Raw genomic sequence first — 18,665 nt, forward strand, 5'->3', positions numbered from 1 at the left:
AAAAGTCCGCCAAACAGTTTAGCAGAGGGCACCCTGCTCTGTGGATATCTCTCAGCGTGGAGGGTACGGGTTCGCAGGCTACGTCCATTTGCTAAGCCATAACAGAATATGATATCTGCCATTTCACTTGTAGAGTAGTAGGTTTCCATTGATAACAAATGGTGGAAGAGAGAAAATGTAAATGTACTACACCATTTGACCGTACAGAGAGGGCGATAACTGTAAACACATAAGTGAATCCGCGTTTGGAAGAAGGAAAAGACAATGATACGTACCCAGGCTGACAGTTTTGTACAATAAGGCACACAAACACGACGAAAACTAACGGTGCCTACAATACTGCCGGCAGGGGTGGCCGAGCGGTTCTAAGCGCTACAGTCTGGAGCCGCGTGACCACTACGGTCACAGGTTCGAAACCTGCCTCGGGCATGGATGTGTGTGATGTCCTTAGGTTAGTTAGGTTTAAGTAGTTCTAAGTTCTAGGGGACTGATGACCTCAGTAGTTAAGTCCCATAGTGCTCAGAGCCATTTGAACCATTTTGAACATACGAGTATAATACTACTCGAACCACACAATTGAGTGCAGACCATCGAATGGTAAGTTGAGTATTGTGAGTAAGACATCATAATAACCTGCCGACAAATTTGACGGAGTGCCAATGCAACGACTGTGCTGATATCCGCAACCAAGCGTCGCGTAGATCTTCCTATAAAAAAGTGTTTATATCGGAGAGTATGCGTTTGCGGACGCATGTTTATAGGACTTACTTTTCATGCTTCGATGGATGCTGCCACCTGTGAAAGTATTCGACACTTTGTTTTGAACACCCTGTATAAGTGTAGTTTTAGTAAATTTAATGCTCTTTGGTGATTTCAACGAGGAGTCCACATATAAGGCACAATAATCAGTCTCCAAGAAACGAATGTCTCATGGTGAGATTTTTAGCTAGCACAAGTCGATCTGATACGACAGTGAGGCGTGTAGAGAAGCAGTGCACAGAAGGAGAGCTGACTCAGCGACGAACGAACATGGACCGCGTAATGTGTCCACAACTCAGGATCGTTGGTATAGTCTCCGCATGGCGATGGCAAATCTCACAGTGTCATCCTCACTGCTGGCTAAGCGCTGTGTCTCAGCACAGGTTGTGTACACCTGTCTGCGTCGACGGTTCTGCGTCGTAGGGGATGTGGGACTGGCGTCGTGTATGCCTCTGCTTTGCCCTTCAGTGTGACAGAAGCACCTATGACGATGACGTGTACGAGAACGGTGTTTTTGTTGTGTGACACTGTAGCGGTTTTGCGCCCCAACCTGCTCTACAGCAATGGTTACATGTACGTTTTTTAGGCAATATCGTAATACAAGCTGTGTACCTCCCGGAAGCCGTCGTTAATGGAACAAAAGTGTTGATTTCCAAAAAGGATTTGACTCAACGCAACACCACCACATTTAAGAGAACTTACTATTATTGACTCAGCATAACACCCTCACTTATTAGAGAACTTACGATTATATTTGATTGGCCCGAGAATTCCTTGGTAGAGAGGACGCAGCGTGTTAGATTTCATGGAGAGTCATAGACAGATAGAAGTAACTTCATAACAACCTCAGACGTTTTGCAGAAGATGCAATTATCTAAAATAAACCACTAACTGGAAAAAGTCACGCAAATTTGTAGTCAGATTATGAAAAAAATTCAAAGCGGTGCAAAGATTATCAATTCTCTTCAAACGATCATAAACATGTACTTCACAAAAAGCGGAAGCTTATTACCGTCTTATACTATATTAATATATTAATTTATACAAATAACTGTGTGTGTTAATTTGTGGCGATATGACCTGGAATAATAGCGTAGTCACGGTTGTAGGTAAAACGGGTGGCACTGTTCGGTTCATCGGTGGGATACTCGGTAAATGCACTCAAGAAAATAGAAAGCTTCTAACACACTTGTGCGACCCAGCCTAGAACATTGTCCAAGCGTGTAATACTCATAACAAACTGGGGATAGTGAACGTATACAAATAATGGCAACACGAATGGTCGCTGGTTTATTTGACTCACGACAGAGCACCACGAAAACGCTGAAATACCTGGAATGAAAGATGCTTAAAGATAGACGTCAACTATCTCTCGAAAGCAAGGTACAAAGATTCGAGAACCAGTATTAAGTGAGAAATCTAGAAATATACTACTGCCTCCTACTAATCCCGTAATGATCGCGCACACATGAGCCTAATTACAGAATACTTAGAGATATTTAAGGAGTCGTTGTTCCCGTGTTCAGAACGTGAACAGAAAGAAACCTTCTGCCATATACTTCACAGTGGTATGAAATGAACGTATGAAGACAACATTAGACTACTTACAAAATACGTAGAGATATTTAAGCAGTCGTTCTTTCCGTGTACAGTACGTGAATTGAACAGAAAGAATTCTTCTGCCATGTACTTCACAGTCGTATGAAATGAACGTATGATGACTATAACATGTGCCGGAGATCGGCAATGCAGCGATTTGGCTACTTTACGGCTTTCTTCCAGTCTTACTTATGCGACTATGGAGACTGCAGCTTTGCCCAACACCAGTTTATGGGATAAAAGTACGCCAGTTACAACGGAGGCGTAGTCACCACCTTGGCAGCCTCTCCGCACAGCTGCCGGTACGTGCTACTGTGGCCGCTCGGCATTAACACTCACCGTGAGGTACCCATCCGTGTCCGCAGGCGCAGCAGAAACGACTTCCGTTTCCGGGGCTCGGCGTGAAGGCGGCGCAGTCGCAGCCCGGGACGCAGCATCTCGAACCCTGCACACAAACAGAGACCGTAGTCGCCACACTTCCTGGACTAAGTGCGCGTTGTCACGCCATGCACATAACCGGCCACCCTCTTTTGTTTGCCTGGATGTTGTGTGGTTTTTATTCACGTTGAGAGAACCGGCCAGGCTGCGCAATCTGTGAAGCAGCGAACCACCGGAACAGGACTGTGCTTTGTGTATGTTATTTCACTTAATAACGGTATTTATTGAACACCCATTCGGCCGAAATACAGAGTGAACCGGCACTCCACCGACAGACTTTCAGAGATGGTGGTATGGTCCAAAGACAAGAAAAAAGTCTAGTATACAGGGGATTTAAAATGCATACCTTAGAAGATTTGGACGCTTGTTCAGTATGAGAGACGTATCTCAGAGGAGCAAAAACAAACACTCATAGCTCTTAAGGCATGCAGTTTAGAGTACATGTTGACTAGAAATTTATTTCTTGTTTTGGTCCAGAATAACACCTTTCAAAAAATGTAAGGCAAAGATTTCTCAGTAGATGTGATGTGTATCACAGTAGAGAAAATGAACAAGAGGTTTTATCTCATAACGTATGCATTTTAGACCCCGCGTTGTGAGTAGCGTTTACTTGTGTGTATGTTATCGTTAATACAAACCTGGGAATGTCAACTGACAATCTAAAAGTGCTACTGAGCTCAAAGCCACATCACTTACATGAAACTGAAAAGAATCCTATGTGTGTGAAAACCGATCTCATTCATAAACAAATAAATAACCAAACCAATATATACATAGTTAAAAGAAAAAGTTTATATATATATATATATATATATATATATATATATATATATATATATATATATATATATCGGATACCAACGCCTTAATGTCATTGAAAAGAACCTGTATGGAGCTCATGGTTTGATGGTGTGGGGTGGAATTATGATTGGTGCACGTACACCCCTGCATGTCTTTGACAGAGGAACTGTAATAGGTCAGGTGTTAACGGGACGTCATTTTGCAGCAGTATGTCCGCCTTTTCATGGGTGCACCTTCCTCCTGATGGATGATAACACACGACCCCACTGAGCTGCCGTCGTGGAGGAGTACATTGAAACAGAAGATATCAGGCGAATGGAGTGGCCTGCCTGTTCTCCAGACCTAAACCCCATCGAGCACGTCTGGGATGCTCTCGGTCAACGTAACGCTATACGTCTTCAAACCCCTACGACACTTTAGGAGCTCCGACAGGCACTGGTGCAAGAATGGGAGGCAATACCCTAGCGGCTACTCGACCACCTGATCCAGAGTATGCCAACCCGTTGTGCGGCCTGTTTACGTGAGCATGGTGATCATATCACATATTGATGTCGGGGTACATGCGCAGAAAACAGTGGCGTTTTGTAGAACACGTGTTACGAGACGGTTTTCTCAACTTATCGCCAATACCGTGGACTTACAGATCTGTGTCGTGTGTGTTCCCTATGTGCCTACGCTATTAGCGCCAGTTTTGTGTAGTGTCACTTTGTGTGGCACCACATTCTGCTATTATCCTTAATTTATGAGTATGAGTGCATAACCACCATCCGTTTAGCGAAAAATGGACGAATTATGAGATTCCATCATATCACGCAGAATGATATCATTGCAAGTAGGAATGGGGAGTGATCGCTAGATAATTTTGCAGGTATTTAGAACGAACTTTCGAAATAACGTATACAGTCACCACGGCAAGTAACCAGAAAAATCCCATCCTTCTCCTCACGACTGTAGAAATTCTGAATCAGCTTGTAGCGACACTAGACAAAACCAGACTGCAACCCAAACCAGAACAGAACTTGTCGATAATCGGCACCCGATCAGAATTCCGAATATACAGTCCACCTGCAGCACTTCCGCACAGTCAACACCAGAGGCACCGACCTACTCTCAAGACAAAGACCCATTTCTTCATTGCCTTCTCTATCCGTCCTGTCTTAGATGCATAGTGTTGTGCCTTCTCACGCACACACAATCATCCTGAAATAACAGTATCACATTAAATGAAAGGAAATGAGGCTGCAGAGAGCTCAGAATTTAGTCACTGTGATTCTGTATGCTTGAATGTATACATTCCACTATGGAATCCAGTTCGATATCATCCTCTAATTAGAGATACAATCTTGTTTTCAATGAAACTGCCATACAAATTTGCCTGTTACCTTGGAAGTTCGTGTGGTAGCCATTAAAATAAGCGTGTTTTTCGTTTCAGAGACAGTTTTTCACGAAATTTCAATCTCCAACTTTCTCCCGCAAATGCGAAAGTATTTTGTTCCGAACGCTGTACATTGAGAAAAATGACCATCGTAATAGTTGTCTGGCTGATTTGGGGGAGGGGACCAAACAGCGAGGTCATCGGTCCAATCGGGTTAGGGAAGGATAGGGAAGGAATCCGGCCGTGCCCTTTTAAAGGAACCATCCCTGCATTTGACAAAAGCGATTTAGGGAAATCACGGAAAACCTAAATCAGAATGGCCGGACGGATTTTGAACCGTTGTCCTCCCCAATGCGAGTCAAGTGGGCTAACCACTGCACCACCTCGCTCGGTCCAAATGTAATGCAATAACAGAAATCAGAGTTTTAATGGAAAGATGTAAGTGATAATTTTCCCGTTGTGCAATTAGAGTTCGGAGCAGTGGAGAAGTAATCTGAAACTAGTTCTGTGACCTCTTTGTCAAACACTCCGTGTCAACTGCAGAGTAACACACAGATGCAAATGTGCTGCGTTTCATTGCTTTCACCATAAATATTACAATAACAAACGTCAAAATCAGTTAATATGCCCCACGTTCTTTATACTCACCAAAGGGATACAATTTTAGTCGCGTTCCTGCACCCCTCTAGAATCTGATTGTTTGATGCCGATCAACTTGGTTCACAGACTACGAAAACGATAAACGTCTGCACAACCTCAGGAAGTGAAAAAATGTGGAGGAATTAATAGATGATGATGGAAAAAGTAATCTCGCCTCCTTCACTCTCCACTGCTCCCTGTCGCGTGCAGTGCATTTCAGAAGTTAGGTAGCAAACAACAACAGTGAGGAAATAGGTCGTTGTGTCTTGGGAAACTTAGGAAGGGACGCCCTGGATGTTGGAAGAGTTCTGCCGAGTGCGTGAGATCGCTCGCTAACTACCGGCCATATTATCTTGCCGCACAGTAACAATGCTTGGGTTCGCTGAAGATTCTGTCAAATAGCCCAGACCAAGTGCAGTGAAGATAACTGTGAGTGCTCGATTGCTAACAACCGACATCACCTTCTCAACAGTACCTTCAATTCGGGACCCATTCGGTAATAAGCATGAATAGGTCTTCCTTTTCTTTACACAGTTTGTCCCAAAATAACACATATTTATCATTTCAGATTCTTCTTTATTGATTATTACTTTTTCATTGAGTACATTGAAGTTTGTGGCGTACACAAATAAATAAACGATAAACCTTAATAAAACCGACAAATTGCAGGGTCATATTCCTGACGGGAAATGGGCGAAAAAAGATCCTATGAACAGGTGTCCAAGTTCTGACAAAAGCTGATCCGTCGGTAAAGAGGACTGCTGAGAGAAATCCTATAATAATGATGACCTAGTGTAAAACCATAGACAAATTCGCCACATGGTGTGGCCGTGCGGTTAGAGGTGCCATGTCACGGATTGCGAGGCTCCTCCCTCCGGAGGTTTGAGTCCTCCCTAGGGCGTGAGTGTGTGTGTGTTGTTCTTAGCGTAAGTTAGTTTAAGTGGTGTGTAAGTCTAGGGACGGATGACCTCAGCAGTTTGATAACTTAGGAATTCACACACATTTGAACATCGACAAAATCCTTCCCACAGAGGGAAATCCATTGCTGATAATCCTTGTGCTCGTTACAATTGATAGGGATAGCAGCGGTCGTTATGCAGGATACATATAATCATGCTTTGGCTTACACCATGTTTGCAGACCACTTGCCTGGAGCTTATATTAGAGTTCGTCACAATATCCTGTTCAGCCCGACCCTCCAAATCTGGTGTTCACACAGTCTGCTACCTCTCTGCATATTTAGTCTATCTGAGAGGACACATAATCACACAAACGCCCAAAAAGGGCTTGAAATGTTGCCTGATGTGGTTGCTGTTGTAAGACGTCCGGATTTAACGGACCTTGCATGAACTTTGTCCATAACAACAGTACCCTACAGTATGAGATCGACAGAAAATAATAATTACATTATATCAATAAAAGGCAATTGCAGTTAATCTCATGTTCCCGAAAAATAACAAAACAATCGTTACCAATATATGGTGAGTGGCAAGAAACAAACAAGTTAAAGCGAAACACATTTCGGAGACAAACCGAGCAGGTGGTTAATGATATCGTAAAACTCCCATTTAGCAAGGGAACGGGGAGTCTCAGCACAGAAAGGGATAAGGCCAGGACAATATATTATTCCTTTTAGCGTAAATAAGGCGGGGACCGAGGGTAAGTGGCTGCACGTCATTAACAGGGCTAGGCTGCGACTCAGCAAGAAAAATAAAAATGTATTCACCTCTACCAAGATGGTGACTGGCTGAAGCCATACTTGGCGATGCAGAAGCGTCACGGTGGGGAGATCCCCATTATATAAAAGCTTTTTGAGACCTAAAATGAAGGCTCTCTCTCTCTGTCTCATGGCACACCGCGAATGTGTGTGGTGATAAGCAAAGGCATTGACAGTTTGCTTTCTGCGAAGTGAGGTCGATACGCTCCACGTATCGTGGCGACAGGTAGCAAAGCAGTAGTTAAATATTCCTGCAGGAACATTTGCGGGCAAATAAATTGTGCACGTCGCTCCAGCCCATAGCGAGTGTGTAATAGCCATTATTTCGACTATGGAAAGTTTAACGCTCTAGGGAACGGAGGAAAGTATCGACTTAGTGAATTCAGTCAAGGCCAGAGTATGGAATTAGCGTTTTAGATCCAGCATTGCTGCTGTACTGCGTTGGGATGAAGCAGCTATTCCAGACGTGGTCTTAGCGTTTAGACTCATCGGCGTAATTTAATGTTACATTAAATTAATCGCAAGTCAGAGGAATTTCAGTTCGTTACGAACTGTTGAAATGGTATCAAGTTGAAAGACGCTGCATGTACTATGTTACCGTTCACACACATTTAAATATGAGCTGAATAAGAAAAACGTTAATTTTTTGTTAAGAAATAGCATACTATGATTTCTTGCCACTTCCAGTTGCCACGTGCCTCCTTGGTCCTGGTCAAGCACTCCCCTAACTTGCGACCTCGAGCAGTGGAGCAGCAGCGAAGTTGTGCCGCAGCCAACCATTTAATGTCGAACCCCTCTGTGACTCAGCGCTCTTCGTCCTTCGGTCCCCCTACTTCTTCGCCGAAGCTGCGACCGTTAATGGAACACAGTATCCTTCCCTGCCTAAACATCAGTCATTACTCACTTGTCAGCGCTTATCTTGCTTATCGATTATAAAGTAATAGAGACACACTAAGAGAGAAGTGGTCCTTTCTCAAGCGACGGGACGGATAAAGGGTAGATTCACTTACTCCCGCGTACTTTGCAACCGACAGCATAACATAATTTACGTTCCGCAGTCATTACAGCCAACTACGGGTGTGTAGTCACTTTTCCGCTTTAGTTCGTTCACATTTTTGAATGCACGTTAGCGCTGCTAAGCCGCTGAGGTATTGGTGGGCGCTGTTTCTGGTGTTTTTGAGAAGTTTGTTGTCTACGCTGCAATTGTCTGTAGCAGTGAGCGATATGTGGCGACGTGTAGAACGACAATTGTGCACACACCACACAGTATCAATTACTGATATTAAAAGGGGTCGATCGAGGCTTAGGAAGTAGTTTCCCACCGTCTTTGTGAAATCGTTCAAATCCGACGTTGTGCATGACATTGAAACCAGTGACTTTACAATATCTAATTCAGCAGTGCTGGTGTACCATGCAACGAGCTTTACATACTGACAGTATTATTACTTCCTGTATTTGGAAAACTTGATATCGTCCTAGGAGGGAGTCAGGACACTCTGTATTATTCATTATAAACTAGCTTAAGCGCTCGCTGCTTCGCTCGCTTAGAATCTATGGTCTGCAGAGATTTTGTTGTTGTTATTTAATAGAGTTTTTATGTTATACACAAATTACAACAGACTGTAATGTTTTCAGTCTAATTAAGGTTATATAAGCTTGCTCTTTTCCGAATGTTCTTCTGACCAGAAAGTGATTCTACTAGCTGGAGTTCAAAGTTTTTGATAATAATGCCTTTTGCGTTCTTGTGCAGATAGATCCACAGTAACTTTCATCCCGTAACAAACATTTCTTTATATCTAACCGAGAAGAGAAATACCAATTTTAATATATTTAACTTCAAAAATTTTTAATGTAACGATATATTTTCTTGTAAATTTTTATCACCTATTACTCTCCCTAAAGAGTTGAATTTCCAGAAACACTCAAAAGTACTTTTTTTATTTCTAACCGAGAACTCAAATACCAGTTTTCATAGATATAGCCTTAAAAATCCTTTAGTAGTTCTTTGGTAGTTATTTATTTTCTAGAAAGTTTTCACACACTGTTTTACCCTCTTAGTGGTTGAATTTCCAAAAATGCTACAACACATATTTTTTATTGGCTGACTGAGAAACCAAATACCAGTTTTCGTAGTTCTAGTTTCAAAATTCTCTTAATAGAGACATGCTTTCAAAATGTCTTTCATCCACTATTTCACCCCCTTAGCAGTAGAACTTCGGACAATCCCTTCTTAAACGATGCCTACATATAAGATCCACGCCCTGATCTCAGAAAATAAAAAAAAAATACGTGTTGCAGCATTTTGGAAATTCAACCACTAAGAGGGTAAAATAGTGGGTGAAAACTTTCTTGAAAATAAATAACGACCAAAGAACTACTAAAGGATTTTTAAGGCTATGTCTACGGAAACTGGTACTTGAGTTCTCGGTTAGAAATAAAGAAAAGTACTTTTTGAGTGTTTCTGGAAATTCATCTCTTTTAGGGAGAGCAAAAGGTGACAAAAATTTACAATAAAATATTTCCTTACATTAAAAAATTTTAAAGGTAAATTTATTAAAATTGCCAGACCCATTATGGAAATCTGGGAGTAAGGAATCTGCGCGTTGCTCATCGTTGATGGCTCGCAGGCAAGCTGAATTCCGCTTTCTGTGCTAGTGTTGATTTATGGACAGAATATTTTCTCTCTCTCGATAATTTATTATATTTGAACTTAGAATGTACTCAAAAATTCTGCAGCAAACCAACGTTACAGAAATTGGTCTGCCATGTCGCCGTCCGTTCTTTTCTTGTCTCTTTCCTGACTCTTGGAACTTCCCACTGGGCTAAGTGTGGGGCCAATGTCGAAAAGTTCTCTCTGTAAAAGAAAGAAAATGTCGTGGGGTATCGTCAGAAAATCGCTGTGCCTTACCACAGTTGGCAACGCCCATCGATACCACAGACATTAGTGTTGTCCCTCTGTAGTTCGCTACGGTGAGTAGGAGAGACAGAAGAAGACGTGCCCTCTGTCTCAGTACAGGAGAGCTTCCGCACGGAGGTTAATTCAGAGCGGAGCATGGGAGCTATCTGTCCCAGTTCGTGACCTCAGCTGAAGCGATCGACATCATAGAGTAGTACCAGCGTTAGTCGAATCTCAGATGGAAATGCACTTTTGTAAATGTTTCACGCTGTACTTTAAGAGAACGGTTTGCTAATTAGTGCATCCAGTGATGCTCTAATGGTGTGTAATACTTGTAAATTATTAAGCAATCCGTTGGCAAACCGTTGTATCAAGTTAAGAAAATCTTTTAGTTCATTCATTTAATAAAGTGAACTAATACGTTGGAGTTAAGATGAGCCATCTCCTAGAGCACCCAAAGAACCCACAGTTATGGCCGGAAAATTGTTGTTCCGTCTGGTCTCAACAATTTGGACTCCTTCTAGACATGGCGATTTATTTGTTTTCGATTCTTTCACCTGGTTTTCAACCATAGGGATGCTTATGTTTATGTTCACCGTACGAGAGACAGCAAGATTGTCAAACGATAAAAAGTCTGTACGATCGCTTGCGTGAATGATTTTTATACGCGAAATTTTATACTTTGGCTTTCCTTCTGTTGTCTTATGTTACTATTCCCTATTACCGTGGGTGGGGACCTTGCCAGCTGGTGCCATCTACTGTCCTCGGCGAGAGACTAAACGAGTGTGATCAGTGGGAATGTACCAGAAGCAGGGTCAGTGAGGAGCAAACGGCGGTGGGGGTCCACTGGAGGCGGCTCAGTGGCTTCGGATGGGTGGGCTGGCCCCCCTCCAGCACGTGCAAGGTCAGTGCAGCCCACAGTGCGCCGTGTAGTGTGGCGTCACTGCAGCCCCGTCACGTCGTGGCGCTCAGATGGTAATTACGATAGGCCGGGGGCTGTGGGCACCCATCGGCGGCAGGTAGCGTCCCTCCTCTCTCCCGGCCTTCGGTAAAAAATAACCGCCACCAGCTATGGGCCCACTTCTCTATCAAGGCACGGCCCCGGCTTGGACCTAGTACCAAAGTAGCGCGTTTATATGCGACACATTCGGAAATTTCTATCATTAAGAATATTTTGTGATTTACCAAAGGCTTTTAATTGTGTGGACAGTGATGTCCTAATGCAAAAGTTCATCTCGTAATGTATATCAGTTCCCCATCAATCACCCAACGATAAATACGCAGAATTTGCAGCAATCAGAAATGCTGTACCACAAGGCACGATTTTAGGTCCTATGTTATTTCTGTTGTACACAAATGTTACTCCATTTGTAGTTTCAGAAGACGCAAATTTTTTACTTCTTGCAGATGGCAAAAGTACTTTCTTTTCTTTTTTTGAATCGTCGGACTGGTTTGGTGTGTCTCGCTATGAATTCCTTTCTTGTGCCAACCTCTTCACCTCACAGTAACAGTTGCGCCATACTTCCTCAATGATTTGTTGCGTATGTTCCAATCTATGCCTTCTCCTACTGTTTTCACCCTCTACAGCCTCATCTAGTACCATGGAAGTTATTCCCTGAGCTCTTAACAAACCTACTATGTCCCTGTCACTAACTCGTGTCAAAGTTTTCAGTTATGTTCCTCGTTTGGCGGTTCTCCAGAGAACATCCACATTCTACAGTCACCAATCCACCTAATTTTCAGCATCATTGCCAGTCAAAAGCGATGTTTGAAATTTGGAACACTGCATTTGTCAACCACCAAACCTTATTCCAAATAACAAAGCAGATGGAAAGATAATGACAGAAACACTTCACGGAATTCCAGTTAAAGCCGGATTATACGGAATACATTCAGCTCAGCAGTGGAAAATATATACAAGCCAACACGGAAACATCAAAAGAGTTGACAAGTTTAAGTATTTGCGAGAATGGATACAATGAAATGGATGAGATAACACCAAAAGTAAAGGTCGAAGAAATTTGAATTATTATACAAACTCACCCAAAACCGACGAAATAAATGATAAGTATTGTTCCAGGAAAACATTAAACCATATGCAATGATAATTTAACCGGAAGCGCTCTATGGATCTCAAAGCTTAACACTGAAGGAAAGAGGTGGACAGAAAGGTGTGGAAAAGAATGAAAGAAAAAAACTCAGAGAAATTTTAAGACTACAAAAGAACAAAGATAGCAACTGGACGAAGAGGAGAAATGAAGAGTTATATATAAACATAGAAACAATCACAGTCAAATTAAGGAAGAGGTGATTAAAGTTTTACGGTCATATAGTTTCAGTTCAAAATAAAAAGATGACTCCACAGATGGCTGAAGGAGATAAGAAGGGGATTGAGCAAACTTATAAAATACACTATGCAGGGCAGAGAAAATATCGGGCTACTGATCAATAGCGCAAAATTTCCTTTCCAGCAACAAAAATTACAATTTAGGAGAGTGATGTAAAACGAATAGAGAGCGAAAAGAAGCTCTGGAAAAATAAGAAGAGAATGATCGTACCACAGTCTTAGGTTCTAAGCAGTCTGGAATTCGCCAAATTTTGTAATAAATAAGTACTTATTTTAACCAAACGATATGGTGGAAATATCTTTCTGTGAAGGACTGCGGATGAAGGGATAAACCGGTGACTGCCTCAAAGATGGTGACTGCATTTGCGGCCCCTTTGAGGCACGCCTGTGTAACACCTGCCGGTACCTGCGTCAGTGTAAACACTCCCTAAAAGCCGGCGCCTAGAAGGCAGGCCCGCAGCGGAGGCATCACGGCTCGCGCTGACTCGGCACTCCCATTGTCGGGAGGGCGGGCTGTCGCTTTTAATCTCCGGAGAGAGCTCCAGTCGCTCCAGCCGCCGCGTGTCCCCGTGCGGACGTTCCAGGAAGCCTGGAGGCCTGGCGACACCTCCAGTGACAGCAGAGTTTTTTGTGGCGGGTCTTTTCCCCCCGGCTGGCAGCAGCCGCCGCCGCCGCCTTTGAACATCGCCGGCGATTATCGCCCTCGTCAGCCTCCGGCCACCGCCACTGCACTGGAGGCCCGACGCTCGTACTCTGCATCCAGGTCCGAGGCGCACCTGTAGGATTTCTTAGTCTGGGCTGCTACTAAAACGTTCCTTTTCTCCCACGTGGGTGAGAACCAGTCTGCAATGCACTTGAGGCGGACGATGAGCGAAGGATGTGAGGCTTCTCGGCTACGCTACGGTAAAGAAATAATTATTTATCAATAAACAGCCACTCCTCTTGCTAATGTGTTCTTTATGGTAGTCGACGGCTCGTTTCCGCATTTATTTTTAAACAGTTCTGTAATGTATCCGAAAATCAAGATGTGTTGAAGCAACTGGGGAATGGCTTTAACACATAAGTCGAAACTGGTACTGGACTACAATAAAGAACAAATTGGCAATGGGAGCAGCTATTCATAACTTCAATATACAATTGCGGACTAACAGCATTCTCTAAACATGGAGGAACAAATAATTATTTGAATAACTCCTTCCAAATTAATGATATAAGTGTAGACCAGAAGTGGCTTCAATTCAGAGAAATAGTATCGGCAGCAATTGAGAGATTTATACCAAATAAATTGAAAAAACGACGGAGCATATCCTCCTTGGTACACAAAACCGGTCAGAACACTGTTGCAGAAACAACGAATCAAACATGCCAAATTTAAACAGGCCGAAAATCCTCAAGAATGGCGATCTTTTACAGAAGCTCGAAATTTAGCGCGGACTTCAATGCGAGATGCTTGTAACAGCTTCCACAACGAATCTTCATCTCGAAACCTGGCAGAAAATCAAAAGAGATTCTGGTCATATATAAAGTATGTTAGCGGCAAGAAACAATCAATGCCTTCACTGAGCGATTGCAATGGAGATACTATCGAAGACAGTGCTCCCAAAGCAGTGTTACTAAACACAACCTTCCGAAATGCCTTCACAAAACAAGACGAAATAAATATTGCAGAAGTCGAATCAAGAACAGCTGGCAACATGAGTAAGGTAGAAGTAAATATCCTTGGAGTAGTGAAGCAACTTAATTATAGGCCCATATCATTAACGCCGATATGCAGCAGGATTTTGGAACATACATTGTGTTCAAACATTATGAATTACCTCGAACAAAACGATCTATTGACACACAGTCAATATGGCTTTAGAAAACGTCGTTCTTCTGAAACACAACTAGCTCTTCATACGCATGAAGTGTTGAGTGCTATTGATAGGGGATTTCAGATCGATTCCGTATTTCTGGATTTCCAGAAGGCTTTTGGCACTGTACCACACAAGCGGCTTGTAGTGAAACTGCGTGCTTTTGGAATATCGTCTCAGTTATGTGACTGGATTATTGATTTCCTGTCAGAGAGGTCACAGTTCGTAGTAATTGACTAGAAGTCATCGAGTAAAACAGAAGTGATTTCTGGCGTTTCCCAAGGTAGTGTTATAGGCCCTTTGCTGTTCCTTCTCTATATAAACGATTCGGGAGAAAATCTGAGCAGCCGTCTTAGGTTGTTTGCAGATGACTTAGGTTGTTTGCAGATGACGCTGTCGTTTATAGACTAATAAAGTCATCAGAAGATCAAAACAAACTGCAAAACGATTTAGAAAATATATCTGAATGGTGCGAAAAGTGGCAGTTGGCCCTAAATAACGAAAACTGTAAGGTCATCCACATGAGTGCTAGAAGGAATCCGTTAATCTTCAGTTACACGATAAATCAGTCTAATATAAAGGCCGTAAATTCAACTAAATACCTAGCAATTGAAATTACGAACAATTTGAAGGAACACTTATAAAATGTTGTGGGGAAGGCTAACCAAAGACTCCCTGTTATTGGCAGGACGTTTAGAATATGTAACAGATGTACTAAGGAGACTGCCTACATTACGCTTGTTCGTCATCTTTTAGAATTCTGCTGCGAGGTGTGGGATCCTTACCAGATAAGACTGACGGATTACATCGAAAAAGTTCAGAGAAGGGCAGCCCGTTTTGAATTATCGTGAAATATCGGAGAGAGTCTCACTGAAATTACACAGGGTTTTGGCTGGATATCATTAAAAGGTATCGTTGCGACGGAATCTTCTCACGAAATTCCAATCACCAACTTTCTCCTCAGAATGCGAAAATATTTTGTTGGCACCGACCTGCAGAGGGACAAACGATCACCACGATAAAGTAAGGGAAATCAGAGCTCGTACGGAAAGAGACAGGTGTTCGTTCTTTCCACGCCCTGTACGAGATTGGAATAATAGAGAATTGTGAAGGTGGTTCGATGAACCCTCTGCCAGGCACTTAAATGTGATTTGCGCAGTACCCAAGTAGATGCAGATGTAGAAGTGAGTATTTGTACTAGGCCACGAGCCCAACACTGTCGTGACAATCACCTTAACCACCCGACCACTCTTCTTAAACCGAGCCAAGAAAGCCACGTTTTTCACAGAGAGACGAGGCTGAAATCCCCCCCCCCCCCCCCCCCCATACGTTCAGTTTTAGGCTTTACTAAATCGCTTAAGGCATGTGCCAAGGTTTGAATAGGACACGACTCATTTGCTACCCCAGACCAAGACTATGCTCCATCACTAATGATGTAGTGCTCGAGGGAATTTTACCCCCTACTCTTCCTTCCTTTCCTCCTTCCTGTTCACCTATCCCGCTGATTTGAATAATTTTTCAAATAGCGTCAAAGCAGTTTTTTGTTACGGAGCTAATTAAGATAATAGATCTTCAGTATAGCATCTGTAATTATTTTGGTAAATAAAGTGGGTATCCTCCACCTGTAAAATTGTAAATAAACTATATTATATCCCTGAAAAGGTCTGTTTTCGATTACAGTTAATTAATCCTATTCACCCCTTACAAAACACCTATATATGAAATATCTGATTTCTTCCCATTATTACGATTAATACCAGAAAAAATAACACAGTGACTACATTATCTGACAGAAATATGAGAAACACCCAGAAGACATTATCGAGTGTCTTGTGGCTTCGTACGCGTACTCACTACAGGTGGGTATGTAAATTATTACAGTTGTAATTCTCTGGACGCGTAGAATGGCCAGCAGATTTCAGTGGTGTTTTTCGTGTTTAATGTTGTTGGCAGAACTAGTAGGATTAATACGGGGAGTGAACAATTTGCGATTTTGAATGAGCACTGTCAACGATGCGGAAATGCTGGGTACCCATGCGAGACAGCGTTATTAGTACTTGACAGACTTTGAAAGGAGCTGCATTGGGAGTCTCGACTTGAACGTCTTGCAGAATTGTCCAGGAGTCAGGTTTGTGGGGCGTTCAGGTATGACAGTGGTCCGATGTTGGACGTCAAGTTTCCAGGAGATCACGTCTGACCACCACAAGGGAGATTTTGATTGTCCACACTAGTGACTGGAGGTCTGGGGGACTATGGCCGTTTACTATTGTAAGAAAATGAAACCCCTTCCGCCGTTCTTATGGTTCAAATGGCTCTAAGCACTATGGGACTCAAGATCTGAGGTCATCAGTCCTCTAGACCTAGAGCTACTTAAACCTTACTAACCTAAGGTCACCACACATACATGCCCTGCGACCGTAGCAGCAGCGCGATTCCGGACTGAAGCGCCTAGAACCGCTCGGCCACAGCGGCTGGCAGCCGTCCTTGTGATGTCATTTATTGTAAGGCTACCAGTTTCGGCGCTTCAGTGCACCATCTTCAGGCCTTAGCAGATGCTGAATGGATTACCACTATCCCTATACACGATGCATCAGTGGCCAACATAAATGGTTTACGCACGCTATGTGTAACTTGATGTTGTCTCTCTAACCATAAACTGTCAACATGTTGACAGTTGTCGGTTGGAGAGAGAATATCACAATTAAAGGTAGTCTGCGTAAACCAGATATGTTGGGCACTGATGCGTCATGTATACGGATTGTGTCAACCGCTTTAGCATCAGCTAAGGCCTGAAGAAGGTGCAATGAAGCTCCGAAACTGGTAGCCTTACAATAAATGACATCGTAAGGACAGCTGTAGGTGTTTCATTTTCTTACCACAAGGTATGTCCGACGTCTAGTGCACCAAGCATATCGGAACCCTTTAACGTCCTGCGCCTGCCATCTGCGAACAAGTGACTGACTCCCTGAAGCATTTCTTGTCTTCCCGCACCATTGCTCGGAGACTAACAGCATCCGGATGTCAGCATTACCGTACCATTTGGAGGCTGTATTTGTCATTACAACAGAAACGGCTGCGTTTGGAGGTGTGCCTTGACCGGGAAACACGGACTGCTGGTGAGTGGTGTCGCATTATGTTGAGCGGTGACTCGTCGTTGTGCACTAATCCGGATGACCATAGATACGCTGTTGAGCTGGGGACAGGTCCCATTCTTCCAATGTTTTGGAGAAGCACAGCGGCTTTACTCCTGTCGTCATGGTGTGGGGAACCATGGAGTACGAGCTCAGGTCAAGTGACAGAGGGAACCCTGGCGGCACAGCGGCACGTCACGGATCTCCTGCGTCTCTCATGTGGCAGGATAGTGGTGCCATTTTTCAACAGAACAATGCTCGCCCACAGATGCACGTGTCTCTGTGAACTCTCGGCGTGATGATAAGATACTCCCGTGGCCAGCAAGATCTCCCGATCAGGAGCTGAACAATCTACATTGTCCGCTGACTGTGCGTAAGTCATTTGGGGTTTCCGGCCATCTATGTGGAGCCAGAGGATGGCTCGCGTACTGTCATACTGTGCATCGGGAATGCCCCAACGTAGACAGACGTCTACTGGATATGACTTGCTGCAGATCGTTGCCCTCTGAAACAAAATACTGAGCTACCTGTGACCAGCAACTGAAGTGCGTCACACAAGACCTAGCAGGAAAGGTTCTCTCAAGGATCCTAAAATCAAATGTCTCACGATAGGAGGATGGGACTATCGTTCTGCAAAATTTTGGTGTGTGTGTGTGTGTGTCCATTCACCTAATTGGCCAGCTCACATTCTTTGTGTAACCAATCGGACAGTGAAATTTAAAACTTTGCAGGTGAACTAAATGTTTGAAGAGATTTGCGGATTGTAGCCACTCGTCGTAAACTTCACTCCACAATACTTCGACTGGATGACTGCCAGCAATCCGCAGGTGAGGCATCGAAGACTGATGATGACGTTCTCAACTCCGACTTATATAGAACACTGAGAGCATCAGAGTCACCGTGGCAGAAGCACCACACCATCAGGTGGCAGCGTCATCGCTGGTGGAACCGCGAATATCAGTTGATCTGTGGAGTTCCACCAGCAAGGGCGTTGCCACAGGTCTCTGACGCCTGAGCAGCAACCCTCTGACTTATATAGGACGCTGAGAATGAATAATGTCTTCGTCCTCCGCATCAACCCTTCCAAGACCCAGGCAAGACCCTTCTGTC

At 43.4% G+C, this 18,665-nt stretch overlaps 1 protein-coding gene across 1 annotated transcript in view; it reads right to left on the reverse strand.

Moving 5' to 3' along the window:
• The window catches only part of LOC124623088 (zinc finger protein basonuclin-1-like), a 299,861-nt gene that overhangs the window by 145,267 nt on the left and 135,929 nt on the right, over window positions 1-18,665 (reverse strand). Inside the window, exon 3 of the mRNA XM_047148880.1 lies at window positions 2,698-2,803. Coding sequence (XP_047004836.1) covers window positions 2,698-2,803 — 106 coding nt within the window. The remainder of the gene's footprint in view (window positions 1-2,697; window positions 2,804-18,665) is intronic.

Source organism: Schistocerca americana, chromosome 7 (genome assembly GCF_021461395.2).
Source record: "Schistocerca americana isolate TAMUIC-IGC-003095 chromosome 7, iqSchAmer2.1, whole genome shotgun sequence".
NCBI lineage: Eukaryota > Metazoa > Arthropoda > Insecta > Orthoptera > Acrididae > Schistocerca > Schistocerca americana.